This window comes from Eucyclogobius newberryi, unplaced genomic scaffold (assembly GCF_026437365.1).
Source record: "Eucyclogobius newberryi isolate DKJ021-1_F unplaced genomic scaffold, fEucNew1.0.hap1 SCAF_9, whole genome shotgun sequence".
NCBI classification, from domain to species: Eukaryota; Metazoa; Chordata; class Actinopteri; order Gobiiformes; family Gobiidae; genus Eucyclogobius; species Eucyclogobius newberryi.
The window spans coordinates 33,880,868-33,900,347 of NW_027316532.1; the positions used below are offsets into that span (position 1 = coordinate 33,880,868).

Here is a 19,480-nt window from a genome sequence, read left to right on the forward strand (position 1 = left end):
TCTCAATAAGTGACCATCAACCTGACGTTGAAAAATGTATAACTCACTTTTGATTCTATTTTAAAAACACATCTGCTCTTTTGAATAACAATATTATTTTATAAAATGTGTTTCTGCCGCCCTTTGTGCATCTCATAGCTGTTGTAGAACATGGACTAGAAACATCTTATTTTTATATTAATAAAAGGACAAACACAGCATTGTTTTGCGGTTGTTTTATTTGTTAATTTATTTCAAAACACGCAATTTACCCATATTTTCCTTTTAAGATTTTATTTTTCTGTAACAGTTATTACTCAGATTTTTTTCCTTCTCAAAAGTGTCAACTAGAGTAAAACTAAAAGTCCTCCACAGGCTCTCCGGCTTCTGTGGTGGGAGGAGGGAAAAGAGGCTCCTGACCAAGTGGGTGTATCTTGTCTTTATGATTGTGAGAGTGGATTTGACATGGCAACGATGTATTCTAAGTGCAATTGGTGGAATGTCCACATGGCCGGTAAAAATCACAGGACCCGTAGAGCAGCCCAGAGAGCTGAAAAATTGTCTTCTAGGTTTGGTAGCCAGATTGTCATACCTCTGATTTCATCTTTGGTTTCAGCAACACCACTCTCAAAAAGGCAGACCCACGCTGAGCAGCATGTGCCTGTGTTTCTGGGTGTCTGTGTGTCTGTCCAAGTGCAATATCAGCCACCATCTCCAGACGACTTTGTAAACTTAGTATATACAATGTAAGTGTCTTTGCATTGATTGTGGCCCTTCCTTGGCGCTGGGAACAAAGACATTCGAACATTGTAGTAAAAAAAATAATAATACAGCAATAAGCGGGAAGGATTAGCTTGCAAAACATCATCATGGAGTCCATTTTGATGTTCGTGGCAGTTTGGGGCATTTAAATCTGTACAACATCAGTGGTGCAGTCTTATATAAAATGTAGTGTGCTGTAGTGCGCTCCTTATCACAGTCACTGCTGTGTCACCGGTGACTGGAATGTGGTCTGAAGATAGATGACTTTATACTGGAATTAATGAGTATTTTTAAATGTATTGAAAGGGGCGGTGAGGGTTGTACACTCAGACCCAGCAGCAACGATTAAGATTGGGAGGGTCTGGTGTTTGCATAGTTCTCTGTGCAAAAGCTACCAACCGGAGCCATTTTTTTTCCTCGCAGTTGGTTACATCATCGATAGATCAACAGGAAATAGAGAATGATGGGTAATTATGTTCTTTCCACCATTTTTGTACTTTTACCCTGCGCTACACTGGCAGGGGGCTGGATGGTGAAAAGGAATAATTATGTTATTATGGGTGAATCCTATGAGTCTAGTGAATTGTCTGTGGTTGTTCATGTCCTCTTTGTAATGGTATAAGGTCAAAGTGTATATAAAGTGGAGTATTGGTCAGGCACTACAGCACATGGTGATCCAGAGAACCTCTTTTCCTTTGTATTGTCCCCGGTTTACTCCTCCGCACTGGCCTGCCCTCTCTCTACCCATCCTCTTGTTTTGAAACTGATTGTCTTCTACCATCACAAAGACACTTGGTTCTGATTGATTAACAGGTAACAGAAGAGGGAGAGCACAGTGTGACTGGGGGTGTCTGCAACAGCCCCATTGGCAAACCTTCCATCCCACAAGAAAATGAAATGCACTGATGCTGTTTGACAGTAAATGCTGACAACATTTCGTGTTGGATGAACAGGTGCCATATGGCACTGAAGTTGTTTGGTTGATCGATGTTAATCAGTCCAAAATAAATGGTTTTCAAATTTTGCATGACAAATATTGCAACCCATGATAAAGGAACATAACAAATCTAATGTGTTTCCACATAGGTACAAATGGGCACACATACACAAATTGAAGAAACCCATGTTGACAGACATACAAGAATAACAAGGCTGCTCAGACCTGTGTGTGTCCCTCTGATTAACTCCAAGTGAACAGCCTGTCTTTGGAAAAGCAAGACACACATTTCAGGACCCGAGTGTGGACCACAAGCTGAGGAATGAAGATTGAATGGTATTGATTAGGAGAAGAGGAGTTTGACTTCCCCCCAGCGCACACTGCCCCCTACTGTTGGAATTTATATACATCAAAAAAACATGGGGAAAGGGGAAGGGTTGCAACAACACATGCACACAACCAGTGAATCCAACAGTGACGGAAATTTCTAAAAACAAGGACCCTTCCCAAATATTCCCACCCTTTTTCCAGTTAAACAAAATATTCCCCGACTTGACTCTACCCTCTCCCAAATCTTTCTTTCCTCCTCTTCATCCCACAAAGTCACAGGTCATTCCTGTTGGTTTCTATACAGTTATACAATATCCATGCACAAAAGAAGAAAAAAAAAAGTGCACCTTTCTTTTCAATAAAAGGTGCTATTCTAAGAACATCAGGAGCACTTGAACACACCCAGGAACCTTCAAAAGTAACCGTGTAATTGTTTTAAAGAGAAAAGACAACTGAAAGGCAGAAGAAAGTTGACAATAAACTAAATTTGTTCATCCTTTGGTTTATAAAATTAGTTTTGGTTTTGAATTCAACCAAAATTAAATACTTTTTTCTTTTTTCCCCCTTTTTTTCCTTGCATTTTTTCTGAATGTACCAGCCTTTGAAAGATCTCTGGACCTGACACAAACAATATGTGAGTAGCTCCCTCACTTCACTTTCTGTTCCTGCCTTGTTTTCTGTCTTTTCTTTTTCCCACAGAAACATTCACAATGTCTTTTCCTTTATGAAAACAGTAAGTACATGCCGTAGCAAAACTAACAGAACGTACAAGAAAAATGAGCAAACCAATAAAAGGAATTTAACAGTATAAAGCTTCAAGTCACAAGTTCCAAAACTAACTATCATAGTATCATAGTTTCATAATCATTGTTATCATTAGCAGTATTATTATCAGATTAAATTACATAAAGTTTACATGAAAGATTTTGAGGTATTTCAGAATTAATTGTCAACACACGCCTACCAAGTCTTAGCACTAGCCAGGGGGAGAGGTCGACTGGACAGGTGAAGGGAGGAGAGTTTTGTGTCTAAACTGTCAGTGAGTCTTCCACACCTTACTAGTGCAGCCTCTGTGCTTGCACGCCATAGAGAATAAGAGAGACATGTAATATGGAACCAATATAACTACAGCTCTGTGAGTGCTTAGAGCCTCTGCCTTTTTACCTGCCCCTTCACTGGTACACAAAAATATCTCTTATGTGAGAGAGGTAAAGCGGCCGTGGGTGTAAGCACATCGGGCAGAGAGCAAAAGAAACCAAAGCAAAACACAAAGACTGAAACAGTAGAAAATCAAGAGCAAAAAGCCTGACAGATTAAGGAGAAACATATAATTTAGTTTCAAATAAATAGCGTATAGAAAATGTTTTATAGACTTTCTACGTGATAAAGTGCTTGCATTCTAGTGTATCAAGATGGAAAGTCAATATGGATGAAAATGCTGACACAGCCCCACACTGTGTCCCTCTCTTGCCCCCCTTTCCCTTTCTGTCCATCCCATTATGGTTGCATTGTCTGCATGTGTTTGTAAAAAAGTGTGTGGTGTATGTGTGTGTCCAGTGCAGTCCCACCCGTGGTTGAAGGGAAAAGGCACTCAACTCTGTCTGCACGGCAGCCACCTCCTCCATGTGGCACAATGCAGTCTGACTGCACTGTTCTGTGTGTGTGTGTGTGTGTGTGTGTGTAAGCATGTCATCATCATTGGACAAAGGGGGTCCTTTTTGGCTTGTGTCCCCCTAGGCAGTTTGGGACCGGTAGGCTGCAGTATCTTTGGTATCATTGGCGGTTTCACAAACCACTCATCTTAGTGAGGTAGCCACATTGGTTCTCACTACAAACAAATGTCATATTGTCAGCCTAATGCCTAGCGCTGAATCTAGCTATGTACGTACATATGAACTGTATACCACAAATCAACAATAGCGCATCCACCTTGGGCGACTTTCATTCACTGCTCACAGCAACATGAATTTAGTCCCTACCCTCATCAACTCCTCCATAATGACCACTTTATCTAATCTGCACTGCTAATCTGACTACATTGTTGAAAATGCTACAGTTGCATCTTAAGACCTTACAGATAACTGTTGAGTCCCAAGAGATGCCCCCATCCCACCCAACATGACACACTGATTCAGCCGAGACGTTTGGAGGTCATGTTTTGTCCCCCTCTGTTTGACCCCATTGGTGGGGCTCAGCCCAGTCCACGAAATGCCAAGAGAGAGAAAAGTCCATTATTTATTCTCCTCTTCTGCAACTCCCTGTTTTTTTTTTTCTTTTTATGTTCATGTAGTAAATGTCTCCTCCATGTCTTATAACATAATGCAAAAAACCAAAATGTCCTTCATTGGCCACAGTCCTTCCATCCTTCTTTATTTCTTTTAAAAAGTCTTTTCTTTTCGTTTTGATTTATCAACAAGGTGCCTTACTTTTTGCACAACAGATCACAATAGTAACGAGGAATAGAAACTTTTGTGTCTATGGTACTAGTTAAATACCCGCATCAGTATAGAGAGAAAGAGAGAAAAGAGAGGGGCAATAGGGGACAGAAGAGGTAGAGAACCAAAGATAGAATGACAGATTTTGCTTTGTCATCAAAATGTGTCCACAAATGAATTGGAGACATTTTAACTTTGTGGCGTGTTTGAGGTTTGGTTATTGTTTGCCCTAAAATTGAATTTGTTTTTTATATTTACTAAAAAAGTATACTTTTCCTTTAAAAGCTGATTGTTGGTTGCTATGGCACACACTGCCTGCCATCATTAGGTCTCCCTGTAGCTGTGTGTGAACCTGGTACCATTTTCTCTGATTTGCATTAAGGCAGTAAACATTGGCACTAATTATTGTAGCATGTAGCAACATGTAGTCTGTGGTGGTTTGGTTGGGGTTAGCGAGTAACCTTTGTTTAGGAGTAACCAGGCGGTTTAGTTCAATATTATCTGCTTATTTTCTAAAGTATAAATTGTGATTTACACTGAAAATTAAATACACTAAACTGAATGAAACCTCAGCTGTGTCTGTCTCAATGAGCCTTCCCTTTACATTTTACTCTGCACTGAGCCCTCTGGGTGTCTATGTGATCTGAGTTATGCTTGGTGAATATTGTAAATTGCTTAATAAGCCTTTCCTATTTTTTTAGTCAAGTTTAACCATCCCCCTCCTTTGGCTACACCAGCGCTGGCTGGATGAGGAACAACAATAGGATAATTGTTAGCTATTGATCCGGCTTCAGAGCTGTGAGAGCCTGAAAGTGTTGTGCCATGACTTCTCCTCAGCATCCAGTGACTTTCCCTCCCTCCATCTCAATCCTATCCTCAGCTGGAAGATTTTGTATCGCTGGCAGCAGGGGACGCTGTTGGTCTGTTAGCGTACACATGACCTGTGAAGGGAGCTGTGCTGAGGTTGTTCCAGCAGTGAGGCCTTTTTGTCCCTGTGTCCACTGGTTTCTATGTTCTCCTTTACATAGTTTTTCTAGCAGCTGTAATGTAGTTGGGCTCGATGCCCTAGTGTGTTGTAGTTGGGCCTCAGGTATTGATCAGGGGAAGGCAGAACAAAGAACATGTCCAGACTTGGGCCGCCTTTCGGGTTTGCTGTGTGCAGACTGAGACTCAGACTCTTGGCTAAGGGTAACAGTGACATGTCTCCCTATAGGGCCTCAACATCTGTGCAAAAATATAGACCTGGACCAAGAAGACCTGAGTATCTTCTGCTGAGCGTCTGGAGTTTAACCTTCAGGAGGGTCAAGGCCCGGCTCACTCTGCCTGCATCGATTCATTTTTCAATTCATTAGTTTACTGTATGATCAGGCCGAGCTGCTCTCTGAAATGGCTGGCCATCAGGGAATACCTTTTGCTGAGGAATGAAGGAGACTACATGAGGAGGGGGTGATTGGGCAGAGAATCTGAAAGACTGCTGTTTTCTCTACAGCCTTACTTGTGTGTGCAGGACAAGAGGTGGATAATAAGGCTATATGCTGTTGTGTCAGATTTATTGCCATTCTTTTGCCCTTTTTGCTTCTGTGGGATGTGAAAGAGTAAAAGAGGCAGACACAAAGAGGTGTGTTAGGACTAAATGCAGATTGAGTGGCTACGTAGGTGGTGAATGAAGCCAGCACTAATGGCATGTACTATTCAACAAAAAGATCTTTGGTAACACTCCTTAATAAGGAACAAAACTGCACCAAAATGATTCTCATTATAAAAGAGACAGAATCAATGATTGTCCTTGTGTGAGTAATGCAGTGGACCTGACTTCTCGATTCACCTTTTAGAATATGCTTTTTTTTTTCTGGTGAGAGCTTGACTTTTTTTGACTGACAGAAAATATGATTGCATGGCACGAAGGATTTTCCGGAAGAGGACACATTCAGGAAGCCAGGAGCTGGTAGGGTGTTCACAGACATGTTTCACAGCTAATTAACCATGACTGCTGTCCTAGCCCGGCTCCTGGCCCCCCGAAGGCCCTCTCCATCTCTCAGGCCTTGGAGAAGGTGGTGGCTGATGTGCCTGGCTGTCCCGGGCTGGTTCCGTGATCGTCGTGCCAACGGTCCACGCAGCGGCGCCGTGCATTCATGAAGAAGTTGCTGACTGTGCTGAGCTCCAAGCCGAGCTGCTGGGAGATGGTGATCTGCATTTCTTTGGATGGACGCTTGTTCTCCTTGAAGATGGCAATGAGTGTGCGGCGCTGCAGGTCGGTGAAGACCAGCCGTTGCTTCTTGGGCGCTGTGTTGCGGTCCTTGTGTTGCTCCTGTTCTTTACGCTTGCAGGCTTGGTACAGACAGCGGCGGTCGGACGAAGAAGGATGAGAGTGGGAGGCAGAGGGGGAAAAAGAGAAACATAAAGCAAGGTAAATATACAACGTAATATAGTTAATTATAAAACAACAAATACACAGTGTGGAGAGGGGGAAAGTTACTAAATGTATCACACAGAACTGTACAGCGACAGATCCTATAACGCCATCTCTATTGCCATATTAAAGTTGATTTAAAGCTAATCCATGCCTCCTGCCCAGTGGGAATATTCCTTCCATCCTGCAGAGTGCAGACAGGGAGCCAGCCTGCGGTGAGAGAGAAAGATGGGATGAAGGGGGAGAGGGACTTGCACTTGCCTGCTAGTAGACACTGCTGTTTGATTCAATATTAATGCAGTTTCAGTCGCAATGGGGGACTGAGTGACTGTTGCACAAAAGTAAGCATTTTGTGAGCCCATATGTGTGGAATTGAGAGGCAAAGAAGGAGCAGACGCGGCTGGGAAGAATTATTGTAGAGAAAAGAGGGCTGTAAAAACGGTGGAGGAGTTTGACAAAGTGTGTGCATTTGTGTATGTGTTCAAGAAGCAAAGAGACGAGCTGAGAAACAGAGGAGGGAGGGGTGAAGCGTACGGAGAAAGAAAAAATATTGACCGACTTTGCTGTAGGAATTGGGGGGTACTCTGTTGGGACTGAGGTCAGAACCCCCCCCCCCCCCGCCCCCCACTCCCCCCAGCAGGTCTGCAGTCTGTTACTTCAAACAGAGCCCACTGGAGCCGACTCTATTGAGCTCTGAGAGGGTATTTATAACCCAACTCCCCCCGCAAACGCAAACACTCGTATGAGCCCCTTCACACACTGGGCAATTTTCAAAAGAAATTGTAGCCTTTAAGTGTGTGCCTTTACGTTGGGGAGGGGGTCCAATGGGGGGTGTTGGAGTTGTTGCCAGCGAACAGCAAAATTAATAGTTAATAGAATGTTGTATTGTGGGTAAGTGTTGTAACTCGGAGTGCTCGTAGGATGGGTGGATGGAGGCAGACAGGTGCAGGCTAAAAGGCGCCAGGAGAGGTAGAAAGTTGCGAGCAAGGTTAAGGCACTGGCCCGGCAGTCACATGTTCCCCCACCGAGGGACCAATCGAACCCGTGTGTCCCTCCTGGCCGCCCTACTGTCTCTATAAAGCCACAGCAAATTGGAAAGAGGAGCAGACAGAGCCATGCCATCCCTATGGGGATTCTACCTGCTGCCTGCCACTCGTATTGTCTCTCATACTTTTATCTTAGACTTCAGTAACGTCTCACTATGACACTGTGGGTGTGTGAGCTTCTTTGTGCATTTAAAAACTGATTTTTTTACCCCATTTCCTTCTGTGGTTTCATGTTATGTGTGCATGTATTGTAGGCCGATGTTGAATTTTGCTGGAGTGGTTGGAGCCAAGCAGTGGCGCTGTGTGTCTAATTACAGTGGAACAGAGCCTATTGATCAGCCATTGCAGTCCAATCTGTTTACTACAGATGTCTAACCTGCACACTGGCCCATCCATCATATTCATATTTCATCAACACTGCAGCTCTATATATATATATATCACAACAACACATGCTAATGTGCCACTTACACATTTATTTTATTCTGCATTCAATTTATTTATGTGTCACAATCTTTTATCATGAAACCAGTGAGTGCAAGGTGTTTTTTGCTTAAATAATTACATTTGATTAGCCAGTCATAATTAATCACATTACTGTAACTGCCATGTAAAGTTATATTTAGTTACAATTAACGTTCAACAAAATTGAAAGAATCCATAAACATTTGTCTTAATTTAACATACTGACTTTGTATATATATATAAATAAATAAATAAATAATATATGATATATTGAGGAGTAGATATTTTGATCCCTCACATAATATACAGATCTATTCACAGAATTGATTTATTTACAGATTGACTTCATGTCATGTTATGTCATGTTTACGGTACAACAGTCAAATCAAGACAATTCCTATCATCATGATATTATAGCGTGTTACATAAAATGTATTTTACAAATCTTAATTCTGTTCAATACATGTCTCTGATTTTCTAAACTTTTGCACGAGCATGTGAAGTACACTGCTATCGCTGTGTGTTTTGTGGTGGAGCTTCCCCACTTGGCTGTACTTGTGAGAGGGGATTTGTCTCTCAGCAGGAAGAAAATTGTATACAGTCTCTGGCCTAAACACACTAAGCTTCAGTCTGTTTGATGTGGAACCACGGCTGTGCTCTCCCTTATGAAATATTCTTTACAGAAAATGTGTGCTCTAAGTTGGAAAAACAAAATTAAAAACTGTACATGCGATTTACAATTAAATTCTTTCATATATTTTCTACTCAAGCCTCTTAATAGTCATATCATTTTTCTTTTATTGAAGTGAAATTTCCACATAGCTAAAAAATAAAGTATTTAGAATTTCCAGTGATCCTTGAATTATACAGTAAGGATAGTGTACTGAATCACACTTGTTATTTTTGTTATAATAAATGTAACTAACTCACCTGTTGTTTCTGGGTCTTTATTTACAATGCAGTTTGACACTTTTGTTTTAAGTGGTCGCAGATAAAGTCGTTTTCAAGATTGTCTGTGGCCATTAAAAGCATAAAAGTGTAATTACAAGTAAGTACCTCTCTGAATGAGGTTTAACATAGGCCGAGCCTGTGCCCTCTTTTTTCTTCATCTTTACAGGGCGCAGTCACGCTCTGCTCCGCATCGACCGCTCGGCTCATTGTGTGTGCTTTGTGCTCTTTCTGTCGACAGGTGTCGCTCTGGCTGCGGCCTGGCTGCACGGGGCGCCATAGTGCGCTGCCTTTGCTACAGGCGCTGGATTTAGTAATCAATATCAATCGATCGGTGAGGAAGGGGGCCCTGATTACTGAACCAAGCCCGGCGTAGAAAAGAAAAAAAATCGATCATTGCAGCTTTTAGAGCTACAGTAGGCACCGAGCTGAGAGACGGACATAAAGTCATGCACAAAGAGCAGCCGGACTGCGAGCTGAAATCTTGGTTTGGTGAGTATTTAGTGAAGTGGGCACCCTGCTGCTGCACAGGCGCTCTTGGTCATGTCTTGGGGTAGCTTTATATGGAAATGCTGACCCACTTTGAAATAAGTTCTCAGTCTTAGCTCTCATTACAAAACAAAAATGAAATATGTATCCTTGAACACACACGGGTGTTTTATTTTACATGATTATTTTGATAACTTTTGATGAAAACAGCAGTGCACCCAATCTTGACTACTGGCGATTTTGCTTATACTCAATAGACTCAAGGGTCACGCAGATTTCCTCTAAAAAAAGTAATGAGTGATTTCTTCAAATCCGCTCCGATGAAAACGGCCCTTTTCCCCTTTCCTGATGACATTAATATTCTTTGCTTCACGACAAACCAAGCGAGGTTAAGAGAAAGGCCCTTGGTGTTCAATATTGATCGATAGATTCGTGAATAATTCGTGTGTGAAATTCGGTCCGTCCAATTAATTATGCCTCGGAGGGGGAGTGGGCCTAGAGAGGAGAGATTCATGAAGGGGCGGGAAAGTGGGCGAAAACACGCCAAAAGGAACGCACGCCGCCCTTTTTCGCTGCTGAAAATCATAATGAGGATATGTTAATCGGTGACGGTATGTGGACGTCACCTGTTCTACCTGTGTTTCACGCCTGCACGCGCCCATATCAGCATTAATCATGTATTGACTACCATGCCCTTCCCGCTCATAATGAGAAAGTCAAAGTGGCTCATATTGTGCCTATGTTTCATGAGAACGCACTGGACTGTTCTGCGTCTGGTTCTTTGTCGTGAGTAGTTGCCATAAGCGCGCGCGAGGTCAGTGTGAGTGTTGCTTTAGATCATTTACCAATAAACATGTGTGTTGGCTCCAGTTGTGTGCGTGCATACGCATTTTAGACCGTTCTCTGTTGAGGCAACACGTGAACAAAGGTCTGAACAAAGTTTAGTGATGTTTCGGCTGCATCCGCGCGCGCTCTTTAGTGAGAGATTGATAGTGCCGTGAATTTGCGCGTCCTGTGCATTGTGGCAGTTATTCTATTCCGACTGCAGGGCAGTGCCAAGCTCTCGCCAGGCCAAAACACTCCCAGCTCAATACTCCTTAATGTAATGACTGAGAATTGGTGTTAATATACTGATAAAGCGACACAATGTGTTTGTTTGCCTTCTGCCGCGACTCAGCTGCGAGGCATTTCCCCTGCACTTCAATAACACTCAAGCAATTCACTGCCTGCTTTCTCCAACTCTCGCAACCCGCGCACAAAGACCACTGCAACATAAGCACGCTCACTATAACTTAATACTTCAATTGCGAAATTATCTACATTTTCACAAAATTGTCCAAATATTTTTGGTCACTATCTACAGACATTATCAATGATACAATAATTTCGAGTGGATTTTTTTGGATATCGAGGGGATAATGTCTAAAATTTTGATGCAGTCAATTATATTGTATTTATTTATTTGCTTAAATAAATACCATTGCACTGACGTGATGCAATTAAATGCACTGATGCGCGCACGCGAGAGACAGTGCTCAGAGTTCAGTGATTGTTGTGTGAACTGCACGGGTGCATGTGCCATTTGTGTGCAGTTTGAAGCTTTTATTACTCTTATCTCCAATCGCCGTTGAGTTAATTCATCATTTCATCGACCCGTTTTGCCTGATGTTAATGACCTACTTTATTTGGTCCTGATTCACATGCGGCAATTCAGTTTTGGGTTTCGAGTGACTAAGATACATTCTATTTTCAAGCTATTATAACAGTGTGTTCTGCTCAAAACTTTCATTCGTTAGGCCTATGGTTTAGTCCTTCAAAATATATATATTATGAATCAACTACCTCACGTTAAAATTACAATTGTCCAAATATAGGCTACATGGGCGCTTCGCTCTCCTCAACATAAGTGTGCGTCAGAAAAATGGGCCTATACAATATAGCACCGGGCATGAAGTCATGAACTGCAAAACGGACTAACTAGAGTCTATTCTCAATGTCAGTCTGGTCATTACCCTGGTCAAATAAATTACAATAAAAACAAAAAAAGGCGGAGGTTTTGTATACTTTTTGAACATGATATTCGGTAAATATGACTCACACGTTCCTTGTGCCCTTTGAGACGAAATAAGCTCGGAACCATCCTATCAAATATACACTGTAAACTGAATTAAATTGAATATTAGCCTATTGTGTTTTACGTGTAGTGTTTGTATACAAATATTTTGGGAATTATTATCCTATTTGATTAAGTTGGTTTTCCTTTTATTTGCGAAACTTCGTGGCAATTAAGTTAGCACTTATACAGAGGCCTGTGTGGTTCACATTTATTTATTTATTAGTTTTTTCCGCGCTCTGTTTTCAATATGTGGACCTGAAACATTAAAGAAATGAAAAGTGGACCAACAAACAAGCAGTTCGTTATATCTAATAACATTTAATACAATGGCATTATGGGTTGTCATCGATTTGCTCATCAATTGATTTCACAGTCGTTTTGCTCCTTTGTTGATCTGTGTGGGGTTGCCCAACCGGAGGTTCAGGTTGCATCTGTGGCTACGAGAAGCTGTGTGAGTCAGTGCACTGTGTGTTTGCGGTTTTGTTGTGATCGACTGATGTAGAGAGTCTTGCAGCGGTTCTGTACAAGCCATGCTCGGGCTCTGATTTCAAAAAGGCCCGAAAAGGTCGAGCCAGGTCTCGTTCTTCTTGTGGCTAGAGAGCTCAGATTAGGCCACAAGAGAGTGGATTAAAAAACATATATTTTTCTATTGTATATTTTTATTTTTTTAGGTGTGTATTGTTTTGGTCATTTCAAAAGACTGTCGGGTATTTTTACAAGCCGCACTATGTAAATGCCCCACAAAGCGCTATTTAAAATGTGACAATTTTTATTTATTCTCTTTAATTGCGAAAACGTTGTCCTTGTCTTGTGTTCTTAGCATACGCATTAAACAAGCCATTATCGGGGCTTTAATAAGAGATGGCCTATCAGGTCCTGAGATAAGCAGCAGCTCCCTGCTCTGCCACGGCACTGGACAGGCCTGAGGGGAAGAACCAGAGATAAGGGTCACTCACATATCTGGACCTACAATCACAAGCATGAATACTGGGTGTGTAGGCTACTAATTATGTTGCGGATGGTCGTAGTATGGGACGGAAGTGATCTTAGTGAGTCTGTAAAAATCTGTGATATTTCAGAAGAGCCAGATTTGGGCATCCCTTGCGTTACGTAACAGCGTGAGCGGAGTTCCTCCTGCTCCGGTCAACATTTAATTGCACAACAGCCGTTTTTGAAGGCGCCACGGACTCGGCCATTACGTAAACCTCATCGGCTTTTGGTTGGTCCAGAGGTTTGCTCATTTGACTCTGAGCTCAAGGACGAATAATGAGATTTAATTATTGTCTTAGCTTTGGACTCTTTGTGTTTTGCCGGAGAATGCGATGCACACAGGCCCATTAACCCTTTGATGCTAGTCGTGTGTATTCAGTGGGCTCTGCCAGCAATTTGATTTAAAGGTCATTCTCTCCTATCGATCCAGTTTTGCGAGGGGGCGACGGAGTATAGGAAATGATCATCTAAAATAGAAGAGACGGTATTTGAAACTGTACAGAGTCTATGTAGACCACTACTACATTTGAAATAGCTTAAACTGAAAGGCGGCTCTATTAGTGTCGGTGTACAAAGACAGGCAGGGTTCAAAAGTGAAAACACACTCCTGCTCCTTTCCCCATTCAGCAGACTATTCTGATTTATATTAAAATTACATTATTTGAATAAGGTTGACTGGTGAGAGCAATATGGGTGGATTGTGTAATTAACAGAAAGGTTATGCGTCTGCGAACTTGACTCGCTTTCAGTCTGCAAATCCCCATCAACACAACCTCTCACATTTCAGAGTCAGCCTTTTTGACTCTAGATGGAATACCGTACGTACGCGTTGCAGGAGCGCGCGTTTATCATCCGCTGTGAAGGCCGAGCCGTTAATGGGAGAAATGGTGTTGCATGCTGGAGATGGAGGGGGTTGCATAGTGCAGCTCCAGAGATGGGAAGGGGAGGCCAGGGAATGGAAATCGATACCGATTCAGGACTCGCTAGAACGGCCTTAACAATGTGGCGCAGACGCACTCTGCATCCTGGTCACATACATTGGTAGATGTGCGGCGGTGACATGTAGACTACATGCAGCTTGTTCTCTCGTCCCAAAGAAGCAGCTATAGAGTACACCCAGGCATTTCTTTGAATATATGACCCACATGCTTTTAAACAATATGTCTGTCCCTCGAGATGTATTCAAATGTATGTTAGATATGCTACATACACTTAAGCCTCAGATAATGATACCAGGCCAGAGATGTCACACATGTGCTGGGAGCTACACTAAACACTGGATTTGGACAAATAGCCCCGGGCTGTAACCTTAAAAAAATGACTGTTGCTTTCCCACAAGAGGATTTCAAAGGCGTTGCTTGTACACGAAGGGTCTCATACTTACAGCACACGATGCTGTGCTTAACGAACACCGAGGCACTGAAACCGCAGCTGCACTGTTTACTCCCCTATCTTCCCCTCACACATTAATTATTAAAGTAGCAATCGATCATTTTGTGGGCTAACATCAAGCAAAAGAAAAAAACTGTTTTAGATTATCCTGCATCCATCATATCTCAAAGTATCGTCCAATTAATTTCATTGTGTCGACTTTAAATGAAAGAGAGGGGGGGAAGCAACACTTGATTTGCTTTGTATTTTGACGGGTTTTCCAGAATATTGACCATCAATAGCTTTTGTATTTATTTTATTTTCTTCCAAGAAACTGCAGATTTGAATGGAAGGTTGTGATTACCTTTGCTTGGGGAGTAGGCAAGAGGATCGCCTGAGTGACATGAATGTGGATTGTAATATTGATTGCATGGGTGGAAGCTGTTGGGTGAAATAATGGTGTTTAGAGCCTACAAGAATGCTATTAACTAAATATTGGTAAACGTCCAGTCTACCACCTTGAACTGTCCTCACACGAAAGACCTGCATTTCAAGTCAGCACCCTGGACAGTGCGTTTAGGCTTAACGTAATTGTACCTTATATGATATGAAATAAATAGAGGGTCAATCACACTACCTTTTGAAAGTTTACCTTTCAAATGAATCTCAATAAGTTTAATTATCCATGTATTGCATAGTACGTGAAGGACGCAATGTGTGGGGTTTATTTGGGGGTGGGGCCGAATCGAGTATTACTCCGGTATTAGGCCAGTGTAAACTACATGTACTCCATTGTATCGTGAAAAGAGGCCTCTCACCCTCACTCAAACAATGTTTTTAGGCGTGTCCTGCGGGTCTTGACCTGTGCACATTGGCACGTGTGGCACGTGCCTTATCCATTCAGATGGTAATGAGTCAACTGTGCGTGATTATGAAGAAAACACTAGCATGCCATGGCACCTCGCTCCTGTCACTGGGAATATTAACAATATCTCAGCGGTAATGGGGAAGGCAGCGAATACATTTGTAATGACACAAGTTATTTATTCAGTTTTTTACATTTGGTGAAATAATTCAAAATCCTGTTTACTGTTTACTATGTGCTATTGACTTGTACACAATAGTTTTCCTGTTGTGCTTCTAAAAGTTTGAGGGGGATCTAGATCTAGAAGTGGCATAATACATGATTGGAAAATGTAAATATCTCATTTTAGTGTTCACATTCTCACCCCTTGGTCTCTATGTAATGGCACATATATATATTTTCGGTTGATAAACTGCTCAATTCCATGTGTCCAAGTGCGACTAAACATGCCACGCCATCGTTCTTTTCACGCAGTTGAACGTAATTACAACCAAGAGAAAATGTGGCTGTGGCATTTTATAACCGTTGTTCTCTTTCCCCTCTTTCCGGCTGCTTCCTCCCCCTCAGCGGTAGGGGGAGACCAATGGGAGAGAGTGCTGAGGCGGGATAATTGATAGATGCACTGGCTATCCTTATTGATCAGGGCTGTATTGATCCAACCAAATACATTGAGATGGAGTGTGGAATTCAACACAAATGCAGAGACGAATTGTTATCATCGTTAATGCAAAGATTTCAATGCCCCAGATGCACGACTCCTGCACGCCTGGCTCTAATTTACGTGGTGCATGTTTGAGTAGAAACTAAACATTTGCCGACTGAGAATGGGACGAGATGAAGCGGTAGGTTCATCACAATAGTATAAGCCTGTAGGCCTTTCTGTCGCTCTGCTGCTGATGTTGGAGGATGTTGAGCGTGAAGGGTACCTTAAACAGGCCTCTCTGCTCTAGTTTTTCGCCCTAGACCTCGGCTGTGTGTGCGTGTGTGTGTACGTGTGTCTCTGGCTGGCATTTTCACATTAGCTAAGCAGGGCAGCTTCATTGATTTGTGTGACTGTGATGAATTTGGAATAGTAATTTGAATTTATTGATTGATGTGGCCGAGCGAGTATGGCCCAGCCCCGCTTTCAGCCTCACAACCCCCAACTCCCATTCCACATGTGCACCAAGGATAATGGCGATTTTAAATGCAATAAGTAAAATGTTGCAGCGCGCATTTACATACAAGTCATTTGTCGTTTTGCCCATCTGGAATTTTCCCGGTTTTGCCTGCGGGACGATTTCATGGCACAAACCCGCTGCTTAGAGCAAGAAAAGACATACAGTTATATTGGTGCATTTGCAGTAAATCACATTAAATTTACATTAAATTAAGACAAGAAAGCGAACTGCCTTCGCTTGGTTTGAGTTCTGTGCCCCGGTCACTTCAAATATGCTGTTACGGGACCCTGTGTTGGGGGCTTTCTTTATCCTCGCCTTGCACGAGGTGTGGAAGATATAAAACTCCACAGCCCAATTAGCTTTAACAGCAGTGGCACTTAAAGAGACAATTGTGGAGTGTTTAAATCTTTATTTACCAGAACCCCTTCTAAATGCGCAAGGAACAATTTACATGCCATTAAGTGCTTTTCAATAGGGCATTGACTGGAACTAAAATATACCACTAGCCTATATCTGCTTAATTGAATTGTTCACTGAAATACGACACAGATGAGCTGATTGACGTTTAGAAGAACAAACGGAGTCTTTACACAAATATCACGCGTCTCCTTTTCACTCGAGAGGCGGAGCGGGTTTAAGAGCACAATGGGGATCAGAACGAGTGGTCATTCAGAAAAGAGAGCCAGATGGAGGACGCGTGTCAGAGTCTTTGTACCCCCACCCCTGAGAAGCGTGTTCCGTGTGCTAACTGCGCGCACATCATGACCAAAATGACCCGCGCGGATAATTTCATGAAGTCTAATACACGTAGATGGCGTTGAACCAAGTTTGGAAACAAGATAGCCCTAGAGTGCACAAGGAGCAAAGACAGCCACGGAAAGGCGCATCTGTTTGTGTCTATGTCTTTCACATCCAAATCGATCATTTATCAACGCGCGCCTCTGAAAAGGGACGCGTGGACCTGGGATATTGATCCATAGGAGGTCATGCTCCCCATCTCTTTGGCCAGGCCTCAGACGAGCCTTGTTTGCAGTGCGCTGCTTTGGCAGGGCAAGTCAACTATGATAAAGCCACTATATCATGATTGTGTTAGTCCAAAGTAAATGTGAGGACTCAGTTATATGTATACTGTGACTTTAGGGCGAGATCTAGTCATGTATTTATCCAGTTGAGTACAGCGCGTGTTGGGGAAGAGCGGGAGAGTCGAGTCTTTCTGACAACTTTTGTGCGTAAAACTGCTGCAGCCTGATACTGACCCTGCCATTTTTTCTGTTGATCCCCACCGGTGTTTGTTTATACTGTCATGGATTGTAACATCAATCAGACTATAGATCTCCCAACATTTAACACTCCAACTGTCATGATGAAGTTTTACTCGATATAATCGACTAATAACTTCTAGTAATGTCTGTTTGAGCAGCTATTGACAGTCTCGCCACATTGACTTCTAATTGATCTCTCCACATCACTCAGATTGGGAGCTGTCTCCTCACTCACCTGCAAGCCTCAGCGCTGACATCCGCTGGAACTCGGGCTCTTGCAGCCACTTCCACATCCTCCTAAAGGTTTCACGACCAGATTTCAGTTTACTCCATGGTTTGGGATTCCGCAGCAGGTCAGACAAAGTTCCTTGGGACCGGCACAAGATCCTTTGAGCAAAGATGGCCTGTGGGATGCTGTAGCGCTTGAGCTCTGCGGTGATTCTTTGAGCCACCTCTTTTGTGTTTATTTCCTCTACTTGACCCGACCCTGCGCCTTGACCACCCCCCACCACCGTCTGCCGATCTCGCTCTGACAGCATGGAGCCGTTGGCCTGAGAGTGTGGGTGGCTGTGATGGTGGAGACCGTTGAGGGATGACATCAGGCCTGCCCCGTGGCCCCCAAGTCCTCGTGCCAGGTGCTCCTCACCTCTGGACAGCATGGCAGCATGGGACTCAAAACCTCCGGTTGAAAGCATTTTGTCGTTGGTAAGGTGAGCTCCGGGGCCGTAGGCGCTGAGGGTCTGCTGGGAGCTGTGTAAAGAGCCCAGACCATTGGACAGGGGGGACAGAGGTTGCCCCATGCCCGACATGTCTTTAGGATAGTGCCCATACAGATTGCTCATGGATGCCAAGCTGCGATCGTCCCTCATAAGTGTGAAGCTACCGCTGACGTTCCCCGGTGCGAGCCGCTGGTGCGCGGGGTGGTGGTGCGCGTGCGGGTGTGAATGTGGATGGTGAAATTTTTCGGACACGGTTGAAATTGGCGGCAGGTGCTGCAGCGGCGTGAGTGTGGTGTAGGTGCTGCTCAGGCTCATCCCTGAGTCGCAGGACATTGTCATGGCGGGATGCAGGGGTCCCGACAGTGCGTGGTCAGTGCGGTAGTCCCCGGCTCCCTCCAGAATCGAGGCCATGCTGGACACCATGGCTGACCGTCCGTGCGACACCAAGTTCCGATGTGACGCCGATTGTCGCGCGTGCGGCGAGTTCATTAAATCGCTCGTTTGGTGCGAGTGAGACACGCCGTGCAGATTTCCAATGTTTTCCATCGTAAGCTCCATCGCTGAAAGGATTTTTATTTCCACCCCTCTCGCCGTCCGCTCCCCCTCTCCCTCTCACTGGCGTTCTGTCTCACACTCCTTTCCAATAAATTGTCAACGATTTCAAAGCCAAGCCATTGATTGTAGTTGCAACTCTGCAGTCAATCCAGCATGATTTTAAAAGATCGCGTCCCTGCCACCGCAAACCAGCGCTCAGCGGAAGGTGTCTGGGTCTCTCTCGCTGTGGACCACCTTCTACTTTAGCCAACGCACTGCTCAGCTCTCTGTGTGTATGTGAACGTGCCCGCGCCCAGAGTCTGCCTGTGCTCATGTGCGCGCCCCCGCGGCTGATGCGCGCCCTCGCTCACTGGCGTCCAGGGCCAATCTGACGTCACTGGCCCCAGATGTCATGGGTTGTTCGTGTTGCAAGCTGAACCTCAGATTCTCCAGAAAGAAGATTGCATTTGATTAGACTTTTAAGATAAAACATAGACCTCCAATCCGAAGTGTTGTTTCTGCCGCGTGGCGGATAAGAAGAGCTCACTGGTTGTTGTTTTTTCCGATAAAAGTGTAAAACACGGCGCCAGCCGCGCATGTGACGGGGTTAAATATTAATAATTGACATGTGTCACATTTGACCAGAGTGTTATGCGAAAACC

At 43.5% G+C, this 19,480-nt stretch overlaps 1 protein-coding gene across 1 annotated transcript; it reads right to left on the bottom strand.

Annotated features, from left to right (window-relative positions):
* Positions 1–200: 200 nt before the first annotated feature.
* Positions 201–19,093, bottom strand: onecut3a (one cut homeobox 3a). Its single transcript, XM_072438147.1, has 2 exons — positions 17,801–19,093; positions 201–6,771 (listed from the first exon to the last, which is right to left on the bottom strand). Exons 1-2 carry the CDS (start codon positions 18,840–18,842, stop codon positions 6,479–6,481), a joined length of 1,335 nt encoding a protein of 444 aa, XP_072294248.1. The 5' UTR covers positions 18,843–19,093; the 3' UTR covers positions 201–6,478.
* Between the last annotated feature and the right edge of the window lie 387 nt (positions 19,094–19,480).

Coding starts and splice junctions, on each gene's coding strand:
- onecut3a (XM_072438147.1), bottom strand. CDS start 18,842: ATGGAGCTTACGATGGAAAACATTGGAAATCTGCACGGCGTGTCTCAC. Junction 6,772..17,800: donor GTCAGCGCTGAGGCTTGCAG/GTGAGTGAGGAG, acceptor GTCTGTACCAAG/CCTGCAAGCGTAAAGAACAG.